The sequence below is a fragment of the Patella vulgata genome, chromosome 3 (genome assembly GCF_932274485.2).
Source record: "Patella vulgata chromosome 3, xgPatVulg1.2, whole genome shotgun sequence".
NCBI classification, from domain to species: Eukaryota; Metazoa; Mollusca; class Gastropoda; family Patellidae; genus Patella; species Patella vulgata.
Window position 1 is genome coordinate 47928294 of NC_065881.2, and position 27733 is coordinate 47956026.

The 27733-nt window shown below is 32.7% G+C and overlaps 1 protein-coding gene across 4 annotated transcripts; it reads right to left on the reverse strand.

The window, feature by feature from the left end:
- On the reverse strand, positions 1 to 26272 carry LOC126814577 (mothers against decapentaplegic homolog 4). Of its 4 annotated transcripts, none has more exons than XM_050539817.2 (14): positions 26193 to 26272; positions 21626 to 21785; positions 20961 to 21208; positions 20487 to 20661; positions 19614 to 19643; positions 18459 to 18590; positions 16901 to 17107; positions 15183 to 15323; positions 14528 to 14599; positions 13993 to 14052; positions 12344 to 12527; positions 11638 to 11806; positions 8714 to 8834; positions 1 to 5989 (listed from the first exon to the last, which is right to left on the reverse strand). In XM_050539817.2, exons 3-14 carry the CDS (start codon positions 21195 to 21197, stop codon positions 5763 to 5765), a joined length of 1755 nt encoding a protein of 584 aa, XP_050395774.1. In that variant the 5' UTR covers positions 21198 to 21208; positions 21626 to 21785; positions 26193 to 26272; the 3' UTR covers positions 1 to 5762. The 4 variants fall into 4 exon arrangements, with proteins under 4 accessions (XP_050395774.1, XP_050395772.1, XP_050395776.1 ...); XM_050539815.2 differs by having other exon boundaries at positions 8696 to 8834; XM_050539819.2 differs by lacking the exon at positions 16901 to 17107 and having other exon boundaries at positions 8696 to 8834.
- Positions 26273 to 27733: the final 1461 nt, after the last annotated feature.

Genomic DNA, 27733 nt, shown 5'->3' on the forward strand with positions numbered 1-27733 from the left:
TTATGATTACAATATATTTATGTGTATATATTAATAGTACATATATATATATATTTAGGATATATCCAATACACAAGATCCATAACAAATATCTAGACAAAATAATCCAATCAAAATGTTTGACACATTCAAACATTCTGAAACAAAAAAAGAATACCTGTCCACAATTTTTACACTGAAACAAATCTGCCAATGGAGTTTTATTTGGTGTAAAGAGCCATTTTCTATTAAAATGTGTGTTTCCTACTATAGTATATGGCAGAATGTTCTTAATAATCGTTATGTTATTATTCAGAATAATACACTTAATACCTGATAAAAGTCTCCATTTATACAGCATATTACCAGGATCTTATTCCTGAGCTATTCTGCATACAATAATTTACTAGATAAGAAAGCATGTTCAAATGCAATGCAAATCACACATGCGGCTGTCTATGAGACGATGTTTCTAAATCGTGGGAGCGGGTCACATATATGGTCTAACATTTGTATTCAGGATTCTCTGAAGGACTGGACATCATTACCTATATTAAAATTAAATCCTTGATGTGCCACACACCAATAATCATTTTCCTTCTTTAAATTTAACATAAAGACTTTAATGTTATATATTTATAATGGACAAATATTTTCCACTTTTTTCATGCTAATGTTAATGCATGTATGAATAAATATAAACACATGAATTATTGTTTAGCAATTGATGCTATATTAAACTCGTATAAATGATCAGCAGATTAATACAGGAATATCACAAATTTAATGTGCATTCATACATTTTTTCTAAAATGACAAGCTCCTGAATCTGATATTGTAACAAATTATTCTATCATATATTGATTCCTAAAAGAAACAAATTCTAAATTATCTTTTGTAAAATAAATGCTTAGTAAAATGTTCCTTTTAGATCTACTCCCCACCAAGGTATCTTTACATTGTCTAGTCTCAAATAATTCTCTGGTTAACTTTAGCAAATTAATTTTATGAAATACAATTCTAAAAAGTTTATAAAATGTTTTAAATACAAGCACTGTGATGCATGGGTTTGGACAAAATTGATAAAATTGGTAAACTTTAGAAGTTATAACAAAATGTACACTTGAAAAAAACTTACATAACATTTATATAAAATTATAGTAAATCATAACAATTTGATCATATGCTTGACTACATTTAAATACTTCATATTTCTTTCAGTAGAAGTAACAAACTTTCTACTCAAAACTTACATATATGTATACATACATCATAACTTACATTTAAACAAATAATATTTACCATCATCTTCAAATAAATCTTTAACAGTGTTTTCATTTAACTGAATACATAATTAATGTTTAATTAAATAATCAAACCGAACAATTCACCTATAAATAAATAATTTATTAATTTTTCAACCATAGATGATGTGAGGTTTTTTTTAAATTGATGTCACAAACTTTTGTTCAGAATTCTCAATCAATCAAAGCTATAGCATATTTTTAAAGATAACATCACCCTTCTGTGTTAAAAAGCATTTGACCAGTATGGACGGTACATTGATGTTCTATAAGTTATTATTTAATAATAGGTTTATGACATATTTCCTTTCTTATCATGAATATATTATACAATTTCTACTACAGTTGATATTAATAAGATATGTGAATCACACCATTATCTTAATGTATTGTCACTAATACAGTTTTATTTAAAGTCCTAATGCAAGCTACAAACAAGAATGATAAACAACCAACACAAAGACCTACATATTTTATATTAAAATCTACATAAATGGCATAATGGTATTAATTATCACTTACAAAAAATACATAACATGTCACTCTACTCTTTGGCAGTTAGCACTTCTAAAGAGGCCTTATCACTATCAACAAGAAGAAAAGATTTTATCTATAACAGCATAATATTCACAATATCCTTAAAATTCGTCTGATCATTGAAAATCCAAGCACTGGTCTACTAAAAGCAAACAATTTATCGCTGAGCATGAACTTGACTCCTTGAAAGCCACAACAGGCTATGAATCTTAAAATGACTGCATCTCTTGAAAATTTCAAATTATTTATAAATGGCACTGATACCTCTTTAATATGTATTATCTATCTAAATTGATTTTCAAAGTATATTAATAACTAATGCATACCTGTAATTTGTGTACAAAAACAAGTCATTACATCTGTCTCCAACTTCTCTCATAACATTATACTAATGAATTTAGACCTACTGCTGGATGCCTGTCTAGGTCTAATAATTCATTATTTCTGGGATTATCAATGTAAAGTTACACACAGACAACGAGATTGTGATAACGAACAACTATCCATAAATGTTTACAATATTTAACTTTTAAGCGTTTTTTATATCAAAACATTAATTCACAAAACACAGTACGACACTATGTTGAGCATTTAAATTCAAACTCGATGTTATGAAAATTAATGTAATATTTATATTGATCTTGGTTTTGGTATTTCCATAATAACCTAAATTAACAAAAACAAAAACAAAATGAAGGAAACAGGAAATTCTTAACAATAATCAGTGACTTAAACTTTGGTAAAAATGAAGAATAAATCAGCTTATGGAAGACAACACTGTAACAATACAATCTAGAAGCAAGAAACAGATAGTTAACATAATGGTAAAATGAAAGTACTTTTTCGGTATGTTGTAATACTAATGGACCAATTATGAAGAAATATATTACTAAATTTGAACTGAAATTGTTAACAACAGATCCAAGATATATGCAATTTTTAACACTCTTAAAAGAGGACAATAATAATAATAGTGAGTTCTTATATTGCGCACAGATTCATTAAAGTTAATGCTCAAGGCGCATTTAGCTCTTCAGACTTGGTCTTCATTATGCTACAAGAATACCAAAACTCTTCATACATACATAAGTGCCACTGATTATTTCCCCTGAAAATAGTAGTGACACAAATTTTGCCCTAAAAAGAATAACATCATCATCATCATAATTCTAGCGAGCGTCGTCGCATCATAACATTTTTTAAAAAAAAGTGCTTAAAGGTATATTGTTTTTCACGATTCATGAGCATATTTCTACATAAAATGTTGTACAATCTAGTTTTCTTTACATATCGGTTAAGAACCAAATCAGTTACTGTTGATATTACTCCTAACTGCAACAAAGGGATATAATATACTTTTGTTTTCTATAAAACATTTTGGGGTCATTTATGTTGTTTATGTTAACAATATCTTTTTTAAAGATGCATTATGTAAGATTAAAATAAAGAACTGGTCGTTCTTGCTACAAAATTTCAAATTTAGATAATGATAAATGAATATATTGAAAACTTCATTAAAATTACTTTATTCTGAGTGAAGTTATGGGTGTTGGAAGATGTATAGCAGATTGTTTTTTATCACAGCAAAGTTACTTGTTAATCTAGACTCAGCCTCACTTCTCTATTTCTATATTAAATCATTAAATGGCAATTGTATTTCAATCTGTTTAAATCTCTGCCATCAGATGTTCTAGAGAGTTGATTATAGGCTTGTCATAAATAATAATTCATATTACATTTGAAGCATGCAAAAGACATTAAGCTCTTACATAATGCAGCAGTAAATGTCTTCCAAGGGAACATATTTCAATTTTTTATCAATCGTTTGAAAGCAGGTCAATGGAAAACAGTTTTTTCAAAAGTGATTCTTGTTTAACCTTTCAGCATGTGGCTCTAATTTGAGATCATTCTGAAACTGTTCTTATTTCGCTAACAAAGGACATTTCGTATATATTTAATCCAAATGGCACTATATTAGTACAAAATACATGATTTAATTTTCTAGCATACATTCAAACAGACAATATATCTTTAATGAAATTTAGAATTAGGTGAAAACATGGCTGTTATTAACTAAATTATTATCAAATCAACAGATCAAACAGGTTCTTACATTGTCGTTGTATTGAAATACCATAGATAATCCATAAAGGTCAGCATATAAAGTATGTTCATAAGAAGTGCTGTTATATACAGTTAGATGGATTTTTTAATACCTACATTCACTGTACCTACGCCCTACAGTGTCAATCAATATCACAATCTAAATATTTAAATGTAACAAGGTAAGTCTACTATGTTTATGCGAGAATAAACATTTTGAACAGTTAAGTATCTGAAAATACAATACCCTTCCCATTAATAAAATCGGTCCATTCTTACAAATACGTACATGTATATAAAAACAAATGAAGGATTATCAAATTATTATTAAAATATTCTTTGCAATCAATCTAAGTCAATGTTCTACATGCCCCAAATTCCACCAATATAGCCAAGTTTCTACTTTCAATTTTCTTAATCTGAACTGCATTATTAAGGCTGATATTTTGAGTACAGAATCAGCATCAATTCCAGCATGTTATTCCCGATCTAATTGTTATATAAATGAACCATCCAACTGACTATAATAATGTTTTAATACATTATAAACTGTTACAGGTAATATACTTATCAATCTACCCTGTATGTCCTTAGGATAAATATTTTATCACTCTAATATAGGTGTCATGATTAGCAAGTAACAAACTGGTTTACAGCTAAATTTGTTGACAAATAAACACCATACTGTGACCTAATGTGTCTTCTTTCAAATACAAATTATAAAGGACTGCATTAACCATTGTATGTGATGTAATAAAACAATTACAGAGACCGGCTCTAAAACATTTCAAGTCATAAAAGATAGAATCTTGAGAAAATATAAGTCATTAATAATATAGACTAGTCAAATATACTAGTGGACCTAATTAAACATTAAAACAAACTAAATTACATAGTCTATACTAATTCTGTAGAGTTTTAATAAAACATCTGGTTTGCACAAGTTTGTTTTTATCTCCTGATGAGGATTTTTGTAAATTGATATTATAGATCAAGATATGGCATCACATATTAACAAATGAACAATGATGACCAATAGACTAACATATTATTATTTACTTGATAATAGGATAATGAAAATGTGAATTATTTATAATGATGTAATATCCTGATAATGATAATGAGACTCATGTTATTAATATTGATGGAAGATTTGATCTATGACACAATGACTATTTGATAAATGATTCCATGATGATCACACAACTTCATATTATCCTCTCATCTCAAAGAATATGTAGTATATTTCATAATATTCTTAGATGTATCAACCGAGACATATATGTACACCTAAACCCCAATTTGATAAATGATGGGGGGCAAAATTCAAACACTCTTGTCTATGTGACTATCTTTGGTATGATCTGCGTAATACAGATAGACAGTCCCCTCTATCTGTATAATCAGTTAGCACTTCTTTCTTCACGTTTCATGTATATATACTGCATTTAACCAATAAGGAATATTTCATCGACCTTGATCTCTTAAAATCACAGATCAGTATTGTTGGATTGTACAGATCAAACAACAACAAAATTCCAACATGCACTTTATCTTTCGAGAAAACAAAAACGAAAAAGAAAAAAAGAAATGATTTGTCTTTACACATTTAAGTTGCTATGCTCTAGACGAAAACACTTATTCACACTATAGCACAGGTGAATTAAAAATCAATATGACCGCATTAATTAGACTGGCATTTTGTCCAATCAAATCTGGTGTTCTTTAATTAAATAAGCACTTTTTATGACTGTTCACTCACTGATAATGATGATAAAGTGGATACCGTATTGTTAGTTTTGTTTTATACCCGTTGTTATTTTTTTAGTACTGATATCATCAACCCAGAAAAAAACCTTGCCTTGGTCTTGGGTCATTAATGGGCATAGCCTGTAGTACTTCATCTAATAGCTGCAGCGGGCGATGTAACTGTACCTCAATCCAGCAGGGTGTTTCTTTGATACTTTTACGAGGATAATCGGGTCCCCAACCCTTGACAAAACTCAGTCGTAATATACACAACCTTCTCAAATCATCCACACCAATACCAGCAGCAGCCGACAACCCTTGATAATTGAAATAAACAACAAGTGAGAATTTATGACAACATGAAACAGGTCAGGACATATATTTAACATAGCCGAGTCAAGAATAAAGACATCTTGTTGTATATCTTCAAAACTAAACATATAGATAGGAAAATGTTCTGGAAACTATTCTGGTTAAGGGGAAAAAATTTATAATTTGCCTTTTAACTATAGGTTGTAACTTGTAATAAATGCAACAGTTGTGAATTATCTGAGTTCTCCATTGTGTGCACTTTAGATCAGTCATTGATTCAAATATTCATGCAGTTGGGTTCTCTCAATAAATAATTGAAATAAAGATACCCCATTTCTCTTTCATACATTTTATTCCATATATAGCAACAAGTGGATCATCAGCAACTTTTGCTTAATGTCTCACTTGTAGACCTGGCAAACGATACTGGTTTCAAGTATTGATAATCGATCACCATCCGCCAATCAATTATCGATAACATCGCCAAATTATGTTTACTCACAATAATTTGAATATGAATAACAAATTATATGTGAGTTTATGCTGTAATATCATTATGTATACATGTAAGATTTATTTCATTGATTTGACAATAAGATAATAGCATTCCATACCAAAACCAAGTTGTCGAAACTCAATATCAACATTTGGAAGACAGAACTGTCACCGATGAAACATATCTTTATTGCTAATGTTTTATTTCCTTTTTATCACATGAAACAGATTCCGCATCCAGTTCACAGTAACAGTTTATTTCTCGTTACTTTGATTTCTCATGCGCACAAAATGCCTCCTCTTATAGTGGCTTAATTCAGTATTTGACTGTCGAAGTATTACTACTTACTCAAGAATAAGAACTGTGCATGCCTTGGTCATATTATACTGGAGTTCGAGATTTAATAGCCAACCTCTTACAATATTCCTTCCAGCCAGATACAGAAGTTAATGAATATTTCAAATAACAGTTTAACTGACAAAGTCTATTAATTGTTGCGTTAATAAAAAACAAAATTCTATACAACACATCACAGTAAACAGCCCTCTTATTTTAAAAAGATAGATTGCCAAGCAATGAAGCATGGCCACAGCAGCTAAGTCACCCGAGCAGTTGGTTACACTGTATATCATTACGGATGACAGGAGTGATGTAATGGGTGTCAACAACTGGGTATGCTGGTACCGTCGCAACGTAGCCGTGATATATATACTGTGGGGGGAAGGGCAGAAACGGAAAAATATACAATGTTGACAGTATGTGCCAGGCATGAGGCTGCGCAGACCGAGCGGCAGCTCGATAGGGAGTGTGTGGGAGGGTCACCCTCATAAAAATGGACTTTTTAATCGTTCTATGTTAAAGGCAAGGGAAAAAACTCGCGATGAAAACTTAAAAAATCATATCATTGTCTATCATGGATGAATGGATAAAAACAGTCATTTGCAACCTACAATACAGTATGTGTTATGAAGAAATACCATGGTGCCGTATTACTATCAGCTTATATCATTCGAAAAAAAAAAAGCGAATACAGTAATTTATTCAGGAATATATTACTCACATGAATTTCAAGCCAATACATGAATTAAATATTGAAAATATTCCGAACAGTGTACCTTTTTGTCATTATTTTTGTAGTAATTACATGTAGTAGAATACAATATTTCTCATAACAAATTATCAAGAATTAAATTTGTTAAAGTCTGGTTATAATAAATGGATGCTTAAAATTTTAAAACCCAGTTCCTATTGGAACCTCATTTGACCCAATTCTGGCCTGTTCATTTCAAAATGGATTAAGAACCCTGTTGTGAGGATTATAGCTTTTCGTACTGTGCAGTGGTAAATCTTTGCGATACCTGTAGTCTCGATTTTCATGTCAGTTAGCATTCTCGCGTCAACCGTATGGCCGTTCTTAATAATCGTTCGCTGTACAGTAGCCGCCTAGCTATTCCAATAGGTAAATGCAGATTCAAATAACGCTGACATTTATATTCATTTATAGCAACAAATAATATAGGCATTTTCACGAATCTGGTAGACTTTGAGTATTCTGAACGGTCGCTCGTTGAACAAAAAAAATTTTTATTTCTCTTGACACTAAAATTTTTTTTTAGAGTCAGCAGGTTTTGTGATGGGTCGGTGGGGTTAACGGAAACAGAACATTTTTTTTTTGGCCTAATGGGAACAATGCACAACAGGTGAATAACTCATGAAGAAATTAGTGGAAATTCGATTGACTTCTTCTTTACATTTATCTGGATAATGTACCTGTACATAACTTTTGTCGCTAAATTGTTTACAAGATTCTACAAAGTTAATGCAGGCAATAATTTTGAAAGTTATAATCAAAAATTCAACAGGATTTTTGATTTCACTTATTTAAACAAAAGCAAATTTGACAAAGATCTGATGTTCATAAGAAACGTGGACGATAGACAGCAAGGCAATATACAACATTTCCATGTGGGCGTATAAAAATTAAAATGTAAACATTTTGGACTTTGTGGCAAATTGTGCATAATTAATAAGCAAAAACCAAGGTGTATTAAAGAACAAAGAATGAGGACAAGAAAATGCGTACCTATATTAAATTACCATAAAAACTTAAAAGGGGAATTAAAGGCAAATTAAAATTTAAGAAAAAAAAAATGAACCTTCTGTGAGCTGAGGACCTCTACCCTTGGGATTAGAAAGGGGCGTGGTCACTACCTACCCACAGCAGGTGCTATACCTCCTACAGATGCAGGACCTGGTATATTGCCAGCAACAGCCGCCGCTTGTGCTGCTGCAGCTGCCTGTGCTGTTGCTGCTTGTTGCTGCATTTGACGATGACACTGACGAATATCAAACACCTGTAAAAGCATAAATATATTCAAATTACAATCAACTGTGTAGTTTTCATTTATCACCTGTGGATGTAAATAGGGACCGGCTTACTATACATTGATGTATCCAACTGAGAAAGATAGGTTGCCAGGCAACGAAACATACTCCCACAGCAGCTAAGTCGTCTGGGCAGTCAACAGCACATGAAAATCTGATTACCAGTAATAACCCATGAAGTAATTATCAGAAAACATTAGAATTTGTTTCGATTGTTTGTCTCATGACTTTAACCAATTATTAACTTTAGCCTCTAGAGTGAATGAATGAATGAAATGGATTTTTAGCGTCTGAAACGTCTGAAACGTTAACAAGATTTTTCAAAGTATTCAAGGGGCTTAACACTTGCAGTAATTATCGAAAATCGTTGAAAATGAACAGGATTGTCAGGATTCTTTGTCTCATGACCTTAAACAGTGTGTATAAGTTATAAGCTTTTCATCTCATGAATTTAAACAATGTGTATAAATTTAAAGTCAATCAGATATTAACATTAGCCTCTAGAGTGTCCACAAGATATTAAAAAGCAATAAAGGGTCATAAATCTGAAAGTAATTATCAAAACTCGTGGAAAATCAATAGGATGCTGTGTCTCATGGCCTAAAACATTGTGTATAAATTTAAAGTCAATAGGATATTAACTTTAGCCTCAAGAGTGTCAACAAGATATTTCAAAGAGATCAAGGTCCATAACTCTGGCAGTAACTATCGTTAATCGCTGAAAATCAATAGGCTTCTTCGTCTCATGACCTTACACACTGTGTATAAATCAGTGATGGGATTTCGCCTGTATATTCCGGACCTGTCCGGCTCTATTTTCCAAACGTCCTAAATTGTTCGACCAGGAATATGCCCAATCGGACATCGGGGTATGGTGAATAATATTCAAAATTCCAAAATTAATATAGTGTACTAAGTGTATATCTACCACTCATCCCGATTATCGTTGATAACAGGCTGGATTGATTAGGGAATTACCGCCTTTATCGGACAATTTATCGATCCAATCCTGAACAGAAGTCATTGCTTCTCCTTTGTCAGACTATGTATCAATCCAATAAGAGGGATTACAAACTTTATCTATGTGACTGACCCGTGATTTCTCCATTATCAGCCGACAACAAGTAGAAATTAGTCATATATGTCACATATCCTAATAGTATGTAACACCCCAAATCAATATACATTGTATCCGATAACTTGTCTGCGATATCACTTCGGTGGAAGCGAGTGTTAAATAACGTTATTTCACACACACATATCTGAAAAATACTAGACAATGCAAGCTCTGTTTCTGATCGTACACGGTTATAGTACAATTCCAATAACTGAAACGGAAGTAGAAATCTCGCGAGACACGTCAATTTATGAAATGAATACCGGTATGTGACAAATTTCACACATCTAATGTCTGAGAAAAGATTCTGTTTTCATGGCACATTCTCAGATTTATGATCATATTTTGAATGGGGTTTATGTTTTTAAATAAAAAAAACCGTACGCTAGGAAATGTTGACGATAGGGTGTGCTAGAGTCGAATGCAATTATTTAGCAGATGATGTCACTCACTCATTGTGGTAGAGCGACGTTTACTGCCAAATAAAATTTGGGATGTCATTTTTTTACCTTCCGTATATAAGTTGAAACAGAGTTTAAGACGAATGCCGGACTTCTTCTGAAAAATGTAACGACTAATGACCCAAAAAATACAGTCATTTTGGAGGAATTTGAAACAGGTATGAGTCGACAGTAGTCGGCCCCCTTTATTCTATCGTATTACCACATCACATAATTTTGTAGGAATATTACTGACATAAATAGAATACCGTACGGGAATTAAATATGAAAAATAACGAGTTGTAACTATTTTTTCAATACGTACGAATTTTAATATTTTGTTGATACATGATTTTTGTACATGGTCTAAAACTGCCTGCTTAAATAACGATAAGAGTTATGTCCATTTATTTTCGGTAAAAATGGCCAATAAGAAAAATTTTGAAATCCCATCACTGGTATAAATTTATAGTCACTCGGATATTAACTTTAGCTACTACAGTGTTCACAAGACATTTCAAAGTGATCAAGAGCCTTAACTCTGGCAGTAATTATCGGAAATTATGACCATAAACACTGTGTATAAATTTAAATTCAATCGGATATTAACTTTAGCCTCTAGAGCGTTAACAAGTTATTTTAAAGTGTTCAAGGGCCATTACTCTGGTAGTAATTATCGGAAATCAACAGGCTTCTTCGTTTCATGACCTTAAACACTGTGAATAAATTTACAGTCAATCGGATATTAACTTTAGCCTCTAGAGTATCAACAAGATTTTTCAAAGTAATCAAGGACTATTACTCTGGCAGTAATAATCGGAAATAATTGCAAATCAATAGGGTTCTTCGTCTCATGACCTTAAACACTGTGCATAAATTTAAAGTCAATCGGAGATTAACGTTAGCATCTAAAGCAATTGTGGACGTTGGACGACAACAATATACAACCACATTTCAATGTGGGCGTATAAAAAACAATTAAAAATTCGAAAAGTTGTGTATGTCAACTGACGGTTGCTATTTTCACCCATTACGAGTGAAAGTTATCAAGAATCAAATAACTGTGATGAGGAAAGATCAATCTTAACTAATCCAATACATAATAAAGGTAGGCACTTGTATTAATGTGGGTATTAAAGGACATACTTTATATTGAGATTTTAGTCAAATTTTTGGTCAAAATCCATGTAACATGAGATATGGTGTCATATTTACCTTGATATAAGCACTAGGATATATTTTATGTACTGCATCACCAGGAGCTCTACCAGCCTCTCTATCTAGATAATAACTCTGTACAAATACACTATGATCACTAACACAACGTATCCATACATCACCTTCACCACGATAATCTAACTGTACACCTTTACCTATATGTAATCTGTAAAAACAATTACATTTCATTACCTGTCAATCACAGTAAGCTGGAAAACACAGTAACATACAATATTTCTTGTGGATCATAACATACATTTCTGTTAATATAAAGAGATTTTTAGGCAATGGAAAAAAAATCTTAAAATTCTAATCGTATTTATCCGGGATTAACAATTAATTGAGTGTCAATCACATGGCAGAATATGATAAATTAATCAACTAGTTGATAATCCGGATTATGTCAATGAGTAATACTAATCAGTTGTTTTGAATTAATGATTAGTTGATTGATAATTGTCAATGATATATAAAGCCTATCTCAAGTCATTATTTACTTCTAATGATTAATCCAAGCGGTGATTATTTGATGTTTCGTTTCGTCTTCAAAAAAAATAGTAATACATGTAATCAAAATGGCCGACCAACAATATAGTCCCACTGTATAATAATTATATTACTTCCTGAAAGAATAGAAATTTTGTAAAACAAATGACTATCTTTGCGTTTTTCACCTCTTTTTTTTTTCTGAGTTTAAATTTACCTTGCTCTTTCACTAGCTTCAGTACGATGTACATTTGATAGCTGACCAAGACAAAAACGATCAATACTTGATGGATCTGTGTAGCCATCAACAGTAACTGTAGAACAACTGTACGGTACTTTAAAAGTCTCTCCTACTTGTTGATCTAACTCAAAATATGTTATTGTACACCAAAACTCTGGAGCTAAAAAAAAAATTGTAGATGAATACAGTGATGAAAGTCATCCAAATTTTGGTGGGTTCTTTTAGATACAATGTATTTGATAGCCAAGTCATTATTTTATCACCCAGTGATTGGAAGATTGTGCCATGTGATTGAAAGTCTGTGCTATATTCTTCTTTTAGTTTTTGTTGCAATATCACCAGACCTGTGATAATCTCAGACTTTAATGATTTTTAGCATTTCATTTGCTTTCCACTACTGATAGGCTGCCCCACCATAAATAAATATCTCCAAATATCTCGACAATTACACCACAATACTTATATATATACTAAGCTTTAAATCAGTATCGCACAATCATAGTCACTAAATAAACGGTCATGTTGTACTTAATAAGATATGACCATTTAACCATCTATAAATAATACACTGAAAAATGGTTCGGAGTGTCGTCCATGACATCCAGACACTTTTGAGCAAAAAATAGGTTACGTGCCCTTGTTTTGAAATTAGTCTCACTTAACCAGTCTACCGACCATTCTCCGTCTGATTGACAGGCTGGGATAATCAAGACTACTTTTTTATGAAACATGACAGAAAGCTAGAACAAGAAATTGAATTTACAAATAACGCCCGATGGGCGACACAACAATTGTTTTAAGAACCTTGTAAAAGTAAAATGAAACTACTGCTAGTATCATTTTCCTGCCCAACCCGCGTTATTCATAGATATTATTTGTACTAAACCAAAAGATGCCACTCCTAACGGTCTAGTTAATGATAAAGGAATTTAAAAAATAAAACGAGTGTAATTTCTAAAAGCTGCAGTAATAACCAAAAAGCTAAATATTACTGCTATTCAGAATCGTCAACAATAGATTTTTTATGTCTGTAATAGTTATTACAAGTGTTGAGAATTTCACGTGCTGTGGCTATTTATAGACACAAAGAGAGCCCGAGACTCGTCTGAAATCAATTAGAGTTACGTCACTGAAGCGTGCACATTCAACGTGTCGAGTACAACTTTTAGAAGGGAAAAGATTCAGCCACGGGGCACCCTACTACTGAGGGGCTTTTCAACTAGAGGCCACACTTAAACCATGTGACTCATTACGGCACTTTGTTTGAAGCTGACAAAATTATATTTTTTGGGGGGAAATTCAATGTACGATTAAAATGGAAGCATTTAGAATTTGAATGTATGGTACATTTAGCACCAACAATCCCCTAGTTATTGTGTGGTTAATTGATATACTCAAACCATAAAATATGATCCAATCAATAATCTGGATGACAATTTTTGTTAAAATATGGAAAAATCCAGAGTGAAATATTGACAGTCTCATTCGTAAATTGGGAACTATCACAGGTCTGACATCACCCTGTATGTCAACGGGCTAGTACCATTTTTATCATTAATTTTTTGATGAAGAGTATTCTTGCTTCAATGACAACTCAATAATAACCAATACAAAAGTCTACTTACGTAATTGATTAGTGAGAGGTTGTACTTGCTGAATATCTGTCTGCATTTGATTGTTGTTCCCTGTAGTAATAATAATATGAGAATATTACAAACTATGTTTTGTCATGTTTTCCTATTATTATAATTCTCACAATTTTACAGTATAATCGACTGACAAGTCTGAGAACTTAAGAGGATCATTTTATCTGCTTATTCCATGCTATACATCTACACACCAATAATCAATGTTAAATTATTACATTGTCATTTTATTCTTACTACCTGACTGCATAATTTTGTTGAAGAAGAATGATAGGTTACCAGGCAACAGACAACTAGGATATTTTAGACTTAAGTAGCAATTCAATTTCAATGTCAGTAATCTATAAATTTTAATTAATCTTTTGCCACAACACAACAGCCATACTTAACCATTTTCAAACTGTTTCTCTAAATAGTTATAAAAAGTGACCAGTTTTTGACAAGAGACAGGGTATGCATACTTATTTTTGAACATCTGGATGTCATATAGCTAACAATTTTTTTTTATACTTACAAAACTGGGCTTGATGAGACATATTGGCTGTATATGTAGCGGTGTTGTTCCCCACCCATGTTGTACCAGAACCTAAAGAATCATTTGAAATTTATATTTTCATCAGTCATACTATATGCCTGGAAAATTTTTTGGAATGTTTAAGAAATTGTATTTCAGTTTGTAAAAGAGGAAAATACAAGCCAAGAATAAATATATCAAGTGAAAGAATTGTCAACCAAAGAGGCTCCATTCACAAGACTTAAAATCATTGCTATATAATCAATCATAAAATTCATATTCAGAAGCAAATGAATCTGGGATTCGCATTCCTTTTGACACATATACACATAATATTGCAGCATTTAAAGCTCATGCTAATTTGATAAATATAATAAGAAGCTTTACAAAAACACATCCATCTTTTTCTTTTGATGATGTTGTCGAAATATCAAATATTTCTCATTAAACAATACAAAAACATGAAATTTCAAAGAACCAAAATCCATGTAAAGACAAAGCTTTGAGAAGAATAAGAAATCACAGAATATGTGTAATTCTGTATCAGAAACTGGATAGCACTACATCTATTTTCTTTTGGATCTAACAATTACAGAATTCTGTTTTTATGCCTAAAGAAAATAGTCTGGATGTGTAAGTGTGTTGCTAGACTTACTACTAGGAAAGTGACTTAATGTTGAGGAGGAGGGCTGAGGTATTTGGTTGCCAAAGTTTTCTATCTGCGACTGTGGAGGTGGAGGCAAATTGTGTCCATGAGGGAGTGTGTGAGTATGTCCATGTGATAAGGTATTAGTACCTGAAAATACGTTCAACATAACAAAAGCATTTGTCAGCGAAGAATAGACGAGGTAGAGAAAAGAATAGTAATAAATGAGAGAATATATACTTTGTTAAAAAAAAAAGAAGCAAAGAATTTAAAAATCAAACCAATATTTTACATTTATCTATAATTTGTTTTATAATCGTGAGAGAAAGATCTAAATTGTACAAAGTAGAGATGGGAGATATGACAATTTTCTAATAGCTCTATATTAAAGGGACTGGATTCACAACATTACCAGTTTCTGTCTTTTATGCATATTATGCATCAAGACTGGTTAGCTGCTAGATATCAAGCCTGGTAGGTAAAGACTACTGAATCTATTTAAAGATGGTCTACCCATCAAACAAAATAATGGTGTCGTTACTTGAATACAGATATAACTTTGGTTTAATAATTCAAATTTTACCAGCTTATCTTGACATTCCGATAAACCAGCTTCCCAGTTTGGGGAATTTTTTTACTACAGGTTTTATTTTTCATACCAGTATTAAATAGTGTGAAGAAAATATTGCCCATCTCTAGTACAATTTACAAAAATAAAGAATGTTTAAGAGAAAGAAAGTTTGATTTGATGCATGGAACCTACACAGTAATATCCAAAGGATGCTTTCACATCATTCATGCTATAACGGTTAGTACAGGGAGTCTACGCCATCACCGATTAACGTTAATAGGTTTTGTTATAAGAGACAGTGTTAACAAATTTTGTTCCATAGCCTGTAAGCTTATATTTGAATATTAAATCAAAAATTTATTTTCCTTGTTCATTTAATTGTGCTGAAATCATATAATCTTGAGGCATCTTTGAATTACAGTAAATAATATTATTAATCATATAAAAAGCAACCCTAACTAATTATCAAACATTACAAAGCACATTAGGCTATACCAAACAAAATATTGAATGACAACATGAAAAGCACATTCAGATATTTAGCATAATAAAATAAACCCTTCCCAATAAAACCTTAGCCTTCTGAATTGTTAGGTTAGTAGAACTTGAAATCTTAAAGGAATATATTATACATCTACATGTGTGTATTTTGTAAAATCAGCGGGTCAGAAGATAGAAAAGATTTGATGAATCAAACAATGATTTGGTTATATATGTATGTAAATAAGTAATGAATATATATGCATAAATTGTAGAATTCATTTACTAGTTATATTAAAATAAATGATTATTTATTATTATTATTATTATAAATAAATCACTTGTGACATTAAATAATTAAATCTAATATCCATACAACCAATTGTCAAATAATTGTTGATCATATTTAGTAGAATAATACTGCATGAAATTTTTTTAAATTTTGAAAATGAATGAAATACAAGAGCAGTAAGTTATTGTGTAGGTTCAAATATTATTACATTTCTTACTTATAAATGAATTCTCAATATTAGATGTGATGTTTGAAATAGAATGAAATAGATAAAGATATTTATATATATATATGTGTATAAGTTTATAACAGGATATGATATAAAGGGTTAGTGATCTTTTCTAAAGCATAACAAAGAAACTACAAGGTGATTTTGCAACTCACTGGACCGGCTTATTTCAAGGCCTGGCTGGCTAGCAGGGGACAACGGTTGTGGGGAGAGAGGGTGCGTCATAGTTCCAGGGGTGTGGACCGTTGAGTGGGAGTGGCCAGAGGCAGAACTGGCCATACTGGAAGCAGGTGCTGGGATACATGGTTGTTGTGGCTGTTGTGGATGCTGTACTGTAGCCTGTGTAGTCGGTGATACAGGACCTGGAGATTGGACCAATCAATTAAGTTCAAACAAAAAGAAAGAGATATTACCTTTTTTAAAATAATTAACATTTCCCCATCAATATCAAATCATAAATGAAACGTTTCTGAATATTCAATAAAGCATGCAGACAATATTGATTTAACCAACAAAGGGCAAATTATACCAAAAATGGTGGATAAAAAATCACCATGCTTGAATCATTTATCAAAATGAAGAAAAAAAGAAATATTAACCTAATTCATAACACCATTTAATTTCAGCAATCACATAAGAGTAAGACAACATATAAAATATATATGCAGCCTACAAATATCTAAAGCTTGTTTAAACTTGAATAAACAGCAGTGCTGAGTGATAGAACTAAATATATAAGCAGTGATAAGTAATATTTACAGTATATTCCATACTGACTGAATGTGGTATTAATCTAGTTACTGGGTAAAATATCACCACTGATCAACAGGCTTTACAATTAATAGGAATCAACTGTATATCAGGTAACATTTTTTTTTGCTTAAAGGGGCAACCTGCCAGGTAAAAGTTAAAAATAGAGTACTCGTCAAATACACAACAGTAAATAGTTCTAACAAAGAGACATGGTCGTATGCCAAAAAATATTCAAACGGGTCAATTCATTAATTTGATAAACTTAAAAGCCTATATTTTCTTTATTCAGGGTTGTTTTCCCTACGGATTTTCTTTATTCAGAGTTGTTTTCCCCACAGATTTTCCTAATTAACAATCCTTTAAGAAATGCTTTAGCTTTGTGGTGATATTCACAGATTGACAAAACATATCAATCTTGTTTAAATAAACATTAGTGCAACATTTAAATGTTCATGTATAGATTGCATAACAAAGTTTGAGTCAAATCAGTAAATTCATTGCTGTGATACAACTATCGTATACAAGCATTTTAAGTTTCTAATTGATGACTTGTATCTAATGTTTAGTGGTTTTCTACTAGTTCAATATTTGGATTTATTTTTTTTAATCAGGTTTTTTTTTAGCTTCCTGTGAACATGGCATACAAAACATATTTAATATATATTTTCTTTTCAAAAGCCTCTTTAAATAATTAACAGTTTAGTTTTCAATAAAATAATTAACGAAACCTCAGGTGTGTTGCCCCTTTAATAAAGGTTATATTCTAATTTAATACTTTTCAATTGACAGTCTCTTTAAATTGATAGTTTCTTTTCAATTAGTAGCTTCTTTTCATTTAAAGAAGTTGTTGAAATGAAACTGTACATTATCCTTATACATATAAGCAGTCTATAAAATATATAAAAGTTTGATGAAGTTGTGATAATATTTGTTCAGTACATTTATATTTTGCGAGTTTACCTGTCAACATTCTATTGAACCCTTCCTGAGGGGGGTGTTGTATAGTTTGACTGGTTTCACCACTAGCACCCCCCATTCTCTCCATCTGTATCTCACCCCCATACTCATCTTTTATTAACCTGCCAGGTGGACCTGTTAGAATCAAATACATAGATAGTACCTATCATCTTTACCAATACCTACGACTAATATTATATGGGATCATATATTAAACACATTCAATGAAGGACTGACTCATCAATGGGGCAAGTATTAAGAAGTTAATTTTTCTTGCCAAAAAGACTAACAACACAGCCCAATATGATTAAATGGCCATCTGAATGTTGTCTCGCAGGATTTTCCAATGTGGTGAGCCAACACATACAAAAGCCAAATTTTTAATTTAGCTACCCATACAAGTAATCCAATGTTTGTCTAATATTGGTACAGTTGACATCAACAGTGTAAAATATCCCCACAAAATACTAGCCAGAGTTTCACACCATGTGTTTAAGTTTTCAAATGATTTTTTTTTACCATAGCCATTGAATTTTATGGGTGTGTTTAACATGATTTGAATACTTCAACTAACAAAACAACTACAGTACTTAATGATGAAAAATCATCACTCTAATGTTTCAGTTAAAATTAAGAAGACTTTTCACCTTAAAATAAAATCAATGAATTAGGATTCAATTTCTTAAATTTTTTGTCATAAGATGCAACCCATTGTGCAAAACTCTACAGCTATAAAAATAAAAGATCTATGGGGTATTAAAATAAAAGTTACATCAAGTCATCGTGATTACTGACAATATGTAGGTATAATGATGAAAGCATTACAAGTTAATCACTATACAACTTTTAAAGCTTTTTATCGTTTTAAACGGACAACAATTAGCCACGTATCTTTTACAATGTAAAAATTTTCATTCCAGAACTTATGTCTAAAATTTGAATAAAAAAAGACAATACTAGAACAGACAATTATAAATTGATAACACACTAATAATCTCTCAAATATTCTTAAAAGGAATGAAAATGGATATTGATTAATGCTATATACATGTATTATTAGCACCACAATGTTACATTAAGATACTCAATCTGTACTGTAATTGAGAGATTATTAATGACTATCAGCTAGTTTTATTAAGTTCTACCACATTCACTAACCTGCATGCTGTAAAGTCAATCCAGACAAATCTGCAATAACAGGAAATATTTGAAGATATATAAGATTTATTTAAAATACAGAAAAAAAACATAATAAGTACTAGTAGTCACATTATATATTCAAGTACTAGTAGTCACATTATATATTCATTGTACAAAAATAAATATGAATTAATTATACAATTACAATAGGCTTCTTTGACAATTTCAGCTTTTAGATCAGCGTGATCAAGGGTGATAAAATACATGTAACACATCAGATCAATGGTTTTCAACACTTTATTTATGACATAAGTTAGAGAGGTTTAATACCTTTAAATAAGATTCACTGAATCATAATTTTGTTGCACACCAAAATTTTACATTATCAGTTTGTAAGTTCCCCAATCCTAGGGACATGTGTATCAAATTTGGAAAAAACACTATTTTTTGGCTTGCTATAACAGTAACTCATCATATGTATTGAACTTGTACATCCACTTGTTTTGTTTGCTTACAATAAGACATATATGTGTAGATTCACTCATTTTGTGCACTTGCAAGAGATATTGAAATTGTAGATTCACTCGTTGTTTGCTTGTAGTAAGACAAAATATGTATTGAATTGTAGATCCACAAGTTTGTTTTCTTGCAATAATATGATCTATACATTTAGTATGTGTTTACATATAAGTAACATACTGCAAAGTGAGAATTTTTAAAACTATTCTAAGGTTTGCTTATTGATTAGTGGCCATTATATGCTGATGACGGCACAAGTGTTATAATAATATATGTATTACATGTATCTCAACATCAATTTCAAGGAGTAATAACTACATATAAATATAAATAAAAGAAAATTGTCTCACTGCCAAATCTTTGTTAGCTTACCTATACCAGGGGACACAACTCTTTCATAGTGATAGGGGTTCACACACACGCTGTCTTGTTTCAAATCAAAAGCATACTGACAAAATTTCACATGCTTGAGCTCATTTTTATGTAAATCTGGCCACCTCCAGATTCTGGCATATATAACATGAGGAAAACCTTTTCTTCCAGCAACCTGAATAAAGACAGGGTCATATAGATAAGGGAAATAACTCCATTATTTAATATTAGTCAAGGAATATCTCAATATGAGTACCATGTCCTTTCATTTTAACATTTACAGATCAACAAGACATTGGTAGCATATGTAGGTCCATTAGTGGGGTGGAGGTTGGTCTCCATCAGGGTTTTTCCTTTTTTAGATAAAAGTTAGTCAATCTCATTATATGGACGCACTAAGCACAATAATGTTCAATTATAATTTTGGAATAATAAGGACCTTTTAGATATCAATAACGAGATAATGTACTTTACCTGCAATCTACCATCTAAAGTTCTTTGTATGGTAACACACTTAGATGGTAAAGCCCCATTAGTGGTGATAGCAGTAATAAGACTGTCTAATTCATCTCTCTTTTCTTTTAATTTCTTCACTAGACTCTCTATCGCTCTTTTACCAAAACTTTCACTCTCTCCACCTTGCCTGTGACACATCAGACTATGAACTATACTAAGACAAGCATCAGCTGATGTGGGAGCTTGATTTGTCATTGTTGATAGATCTACAGTGGAATTAAAGAAGTTATATTTTGTGCTCCAGAAAATTGTAGACATGACTCAAGATAACTCAACTGTTTCTATTATTAAATTTATAAATAAGCATATAGGTACATGTACATGTATGGTGGTATTAATGTATCGCTTTAATATGCATGTACATGTACATGTAGCAAAATTATTATTTCGAAACCAGAAGTTAAGTTTGACATGATCAACCTGATCGGGTTGGGGATTACGGTGAGTCCTACAGAAAACACACATCTTAGTGTGGTCATTTATATAGTCCTTGTGTTAAGAAGCTGCATACAAACATGGACTAATATCCCAGTGCCAGTGTTATATTTTATGCTTAAAAGTTATAGCTAAAAATCAATATCATTATAATTAATGTTTATAAAATATTCAACCTTTCAACTCACCTGTCACTCACTAGCTACTTAAAAAATGTCAGTTGAACACTTCAATATTCAGATGATAGCAAATAACAAGTTATTAATATGTCACTGTCTTGTTTATTGTTCAATGTGTTACTGTACACATCTTCGTTTAAACAAAGCTATGAATGGTTTATTAAGTCATCTGTGAAAAAAAAAAATACATTTAGATTATTTCTTCTCGCAAAAATTAGCATTGTGGCATTGGTCACTTACATAAAATATTAATTAATGGGGAAATGAAATTGTAAAAGAAATGGTGTTTAAAGTCCTACTTTTTTGTACCAACCATTCTAATGAAGATACTGTCTGAACCGTGGTAAATTTTAAACAGATTTCTTCGATTGTGAACAAACTACTGAATAATTGTTATTAAAAACTTGCCTATGTGTTTGAAATCACCTCCGTTTGAATAAAATCCATTGCACAATTAAATATCTCTCTAACCAAATAATTAATACAAGGCGGAGACAAAATAATGGACTACAGGCGTATTTACAGGTATGTTTGTAAACGCCCAAACTCATTACTGGGTCCGAGAGCAAAAGCTTATTCATACACAAAATTTGAACTGTCGTAAAAGAGTCAAACACCATTACGATAGACTAGCCTTGCTGCGACCCCCGTAACGAAATGATCTATCCCGATAATTATAAGTGACTAATTAGCTTCCATTTTTGTATTTTTTATTCGCTGGGATATTTAGTTGTACAATGGATTTTATTTAACCAAAGTTAAGTAGTTTGTTCATAATCGAAGAAATCTGTTTAAAATTTACGACAGTTCAGACAGTAGGCATTATAGAGAGAGAGAGAAATGGGGTTTAACGTCCACTCGACACAAACTAGGTCATTTCGGGACTAACATATGGTTTTGGTTTTTTTAAAATTTTATTTCAATAATTCGCTTGTGCGTAGGGGTCTTTAGCAGTGGGAGGAAACCGGAGGACCCGGAGAAAACCCACGAGGTTGGACAGGCGACCCTACTCCTTGTCACGTACAAGTAGGCATTATATATGCAATGTACTTCTGCTCAGACAGTGGCACTATGATCTACTCTTATTTCAAATACATGTACCCCTAAACACCAAAAAAGATAAGCAACTGTTTTTTTATTTTTTAATCATGTTGCCTGATTGTTTATTGGATTAGTAGTTATTAATTAACAAGCAGAGGTGTGATTTAATCATGTTCCTGATTTAATTAGGTTTCTGTGCATTATTGTGTACAGGTATTATCTACAATCTGATATCAGTTTTATGCATTTGTTGATCAATTTATTTGTTCCTTTTCTCCGACAAATTAGACATAAATAATAATATAAATACTGTACATATTTTAAGAATTATTCAGCAATTCTTGATTTGTTTTCACTTTCACACCCATAAAATGATATGAATAAAATTTATCTATAAATATAAACGCCCACAGAAGCTAAATCGACCAGGTTGTCGCATATTTATTCCTTTGTAGGTAATTGGGAGCCTTTACAAGACAGCTCCATACAGATCAGATTATAATTTTTGTCATTTGAGGGTTCACAAGGTTCTACAAACTGAACTGAAACAAGGGCCTTAACCCTGGAAATGAAATGAAATGGGGTTTAACGTCCTACTGTTCTGCTCCTACATGTATGCTGGGCTAATGAAGACGGGCATACGCCATACAGTGTACTATAAGGGAAATTTTACCCGGGCAGCGGCACTATCGCTACTCTTATATCGAATTCCAACTGCCAAGGGATCTTTTATGTGCATTCCAATGTATACACGGGACCTCGGTTTTCGTCTCATCCGAAGGACTAGACAGCTGTCCTTGTCAGCCCCTCCATCCTGCATCACTGACAAGGGGGAACCACACCGGAAAATCTGGATGAACTTTCTCGGCTAATGCTGGGATCGAACACCCGACCTCCAGGCTAGCGAGCCAGCGTCTTACCCACGTGATCCCCCCTTAACCCTGGAAGTACATGTAGTCTACAGAAATTGTTGGAATTTGACAGGCTTTTTCGTTTTACTAATTTAAATAATGCATATAAATTTCATACAGATCGGATGATCACTTTTGTCATTCAAACGTTCACAAGGTGTACAAAGTAAAACAAGGGCCATAACTCTAGAAATTATTGACGGAAATTGCTGAAATTTAATAGACCTCTGTTTCACAAATTTAAATGATACATATAAATTTCATACATATAGGATAACTTTCATCAATCGAGCATTAACATGGTTGAACAAAGTGAAACAAGGGCCACACCTCTAGAAGTGATTATTGTAAATTGCTGAAATTCAATAGGCTTCATCGTTTCACTAATTTAAATAATGCATATAAATTTCACAAAGATTGGATGATAACTTTCAGCGATCGAGCGGTTGGACAGGCGACCCTACTTCTTGTCATGTACAACCGGGGATTCGAAACCACGCCAGTCGACTCAATGACAGACTTTATGATACAGCACGCGCACGATAACCATTCAGCCATCCAACCCCCCAAATTTTGACAGTCTTTCACTGTAAAAATTCGAAGGCCTACGTTTATGATTTACTTTAAATGTGGTGTTTTCTCGGTCAACTGAACGGATTTCATTGCTGTGAAAATTCAAAGTCCTACTTTTATGATTTACTTTAATGCAGTGTTTTCTCGGTCAACTAAACAGATTTCATTGCTGTCATGCTTAACCGGAAATCCTAAAAACTCCCATACTTTACTTGTGACTTGTATACTTGGTAGTTGTGATTTCAATCTCAATATTGCTTTTGTTGAATGTGCGACTTGAATTTGGTGAATTCATTATGAAACAAATTTCAGCCGACTGGCTCGTATTGCCACAACAATATCAGCCAATGAAAAGCTTTCTCGTTGTAAGGTCAGTCATAGATTACAGAGAAGAGAAGGAAATAACGTTACGAAGATTTTAATATCAAATATTAATTTGGAAATGTGCTGATTAATGTATGCAGTATGTACAAATCGCCATTCTTATACAGTACATACTATCACAAATCGCATAAATTTACTGACGTATATAATAGTTCAACTGTTGTATGTTTTTTCCCGCATATTATTCAAGTGTGTAATTTGAACGCAACTTAATTTCCAGCTCGACTTGCATAACCAGACTGATATTTTAATCTTGACGAAATAGTTATAATAAGTCACTTTATGTGTCGAAAACACCTTAACACTCGCTAAAGTGAAAGTAAAAAAGTTATTTTGCTCATGGACTTATTTACACATTTATAGGAATATTAGTCTATTTTTGTGAAATTATTATTTGGATAATGAATCGCGATACAGACATTAATTTATCATGCATCGTGGATTTTTAAAACATCGCGGTTTATCGATTCATCGTTGGCAGTTCTACTGCGAATGTTTTTATAATTGTGAAAGCCTAAATGTCTTTTACGTGAAATGCAATAATTGAAATAATAAACACACAGGGGCAATTATTGATGATTGACAACTCACACGTTTCCTCATCAAGAACAGTAAGATTTCTTCACACATACCGTTACTACAATAACATCAGCATTACCGGTTATCAGCTTTAATTATCCCACTTTGGTCGTTAATATTTTCGAAAAAGATTTAATTTATCGATTGGTACTGTCTTTTATGGAAAGCTTTTCGAGGAATGCAGTTTACAGATTTCTAAGGACTTGTAAAAACCATCACATCATGTAAATATTTTCTTTTGTCTTTGAGAATATATAGGTTATTTTCAAAAAAAATCATCCGCATATTATTCTTCTTTATAGGCTTTCGTGTTTTGAATTGGCCCATTAAGTACTTTTTTTTTTTATATCGAATACGGTAGGCCCTACATACATAATATAATAAGTACAGATACCTATAGAAACATATACCGTATATTCTTATATAAAAAATTCTTTTTGTAAACATTCAACCTTGGAAATATTGCCATATCCACGTGCTGTACTTGATAAACCAACGCTAAATTTCACCTACATCTTATTTGTATAAAATTGTTTTTGGCTTATTGTAATCTGTCAGAATTACAGTGATTTGACGGTTGTTTTTAAACCATTCCTTTCAACTTGAACTTATTCCCAAGTCCAAAAGGTCACCTTCCTAAGTCCAAAAGGTCATTAGTCCAAAATTTTGCAGGCCCGAAATGTCATGTAATCCTGTGATCGTTCATAATTACCGTAATAATATTTCAATATTTGGCAATATTATTATTTATCATAGCAGTAGCGGATAACCCAATATTCGACTTATTTCTTGACGATGCCCTTGAATATCCTATATCTGAGCACCTTAAATAATATGCGAATAACAAAAATTATAAATGATCTAACAGATAAAAATAACATGGAAGCAGGCAAGACGAAAAGAGAAACATTTAGAATGTAGGCCTGTACAAATATCAAATGAAAATGAAGATTTCAGTCGCAGACATTCAGACGACGACCAACTTTGTCGTCTATTTATTGGGTATAAACGAACCATATTTCGATTTCATCTTGCCCAGTACATAGCTATGAACGCCTGAAACCATTGCAACTATATATTATCGTTACCTTGAAGCCGTATTTTGTAATATTATGTAAAAATCGTCGATTTTCACCATTATGTGGCGGGAGCCAAGTCAAAATAAACACATGCGCATGTCAATATAATTAATTTCCGGCACTGCTTCCGGTAATGTAAAGGGAAAGTAAAAGTAGAAACACAGTTATCGTAGAAGTCATAGAACTGTACGATCCATAAGAAAGTTTATTGCCAACCATATAGGATATCTATGGTTATTGCGGTGTAACATTGTAGGCCTATATACTAATCAAAACAGACATCACAGGCTGTATACGTTAGAATTAAAACTTTTTACTTTTAAATGAAAAGTTATAGGCACGCTTCCAATCAATAGCCTGCTATGGCTCCATTGGCATGATCACGGTTTGTGAATTGAACGATTTATACTGAGCGCCATGGAAAACGCATCACTTAGTTTTTCGTATAACAAAATGATCCTGTAAACATATCTTATTTATTTCTCTTCTTATTGTGAACAATATTCAAATGGGACACATCAATAACAACACATTTGTACACTTATGGATGTTTAATCTGTAATCAACGGTACAAATTCAGAGGGGTCAAAACCAAAAGTACGACACAGATGTCAGTAGCGCGTGTGTCCTCCGCGGGCTCTTACGCACGCTGTGCAGCGACGTCGCATGGAATTTACCAATGTTTGACAGAAGGCCTGGGGCAAATTGTTCCATTCTTGGACAAGAGCAGCTTCTAAAGCAGCAATGGTGTGCATCTGTGGTCTCCGATACAGACGGAGTCCAATCTCATCCCAGACATGTTCTATCGGTGCCATGTCCGGAGACATGGCTGGCCAGTCCAAGACATTGATGTTGTTAGCAGCCAGGTAGTCCATAATAAAATTGGGCAGTGTGCGGACGTGCATTATCCTGTTGGAAGTGCTGAAGTTGTGGGTGCGCCCGAAACATCGGAACAACAATTGGTTGCAATACATTATCACGGTAGGCTACAGCATTAACGCGACCCCTGCAAAGGCGGTCCGGTGATGAAATGTGAAGCCTCCCCACACCATTACACTCCCCCCACCCCCTCGATTCGTTTCGATGGCCATCAGCGTGATACAGATGAAAGCGACTCTCATCACTGAAGAGCAAGCTTTGCCAGTCTACTCTTCTCCATGTCTGGTGTCCTTGAGCCCATATCAAACGCCGCTGACGGTGATGATCCCTGAGGATAGCTCCAACATAAGGTCGTCGTGCACTTCTCTTAGACGACGTTATACGGTGTTGGCACTTACTGGTCCCTGTCTTCCGACGACTGCTGCACCTGTTCGAGTCGCTGGGCGGAATCTGTCACGCAGATGAGTGGCCCGGATGTAGCGGTCTTGAGTCTGGGTTGTAACGCATTGTGGACCAGGACGTTGACGGTCACGTGTTGATCCAGTAACTCGAGCACGTTCCACCAACCTTACAATAGTGGACTGATGACAATTGAAGTGTCTGGCAATAGCACGTGTAGACATGCCAGCCCTGGACATTCCCATGGCTTCATTCCGTTGATTTTCGGTAAG

Bases quoted from the DNA above. Each gene is read 5' to 3' on its own strand.
- LOC126814577 (XM_050539815.2), bottom strand. From the start codon at position 21,197: ATGACAAATCAAGCTCCCACATCAGCTGATGCTTGTCTTAGTATAGTT. The intron at 19,644-20,486 runs GTAAGCTAACAA...CTGTTATTGCAG, and splicing joins AGTTGTGTCCCCTGGTATAG to ATTTGTCTGGATTGACTTTA. The intron at 5,990-8,695 runs GTAGGTAGTGAC...TCAATTATCAAG, and splicing joins AGGTATAGCACCTGCTGTGG to GGTTGTCGGCTGCTGCTGGT.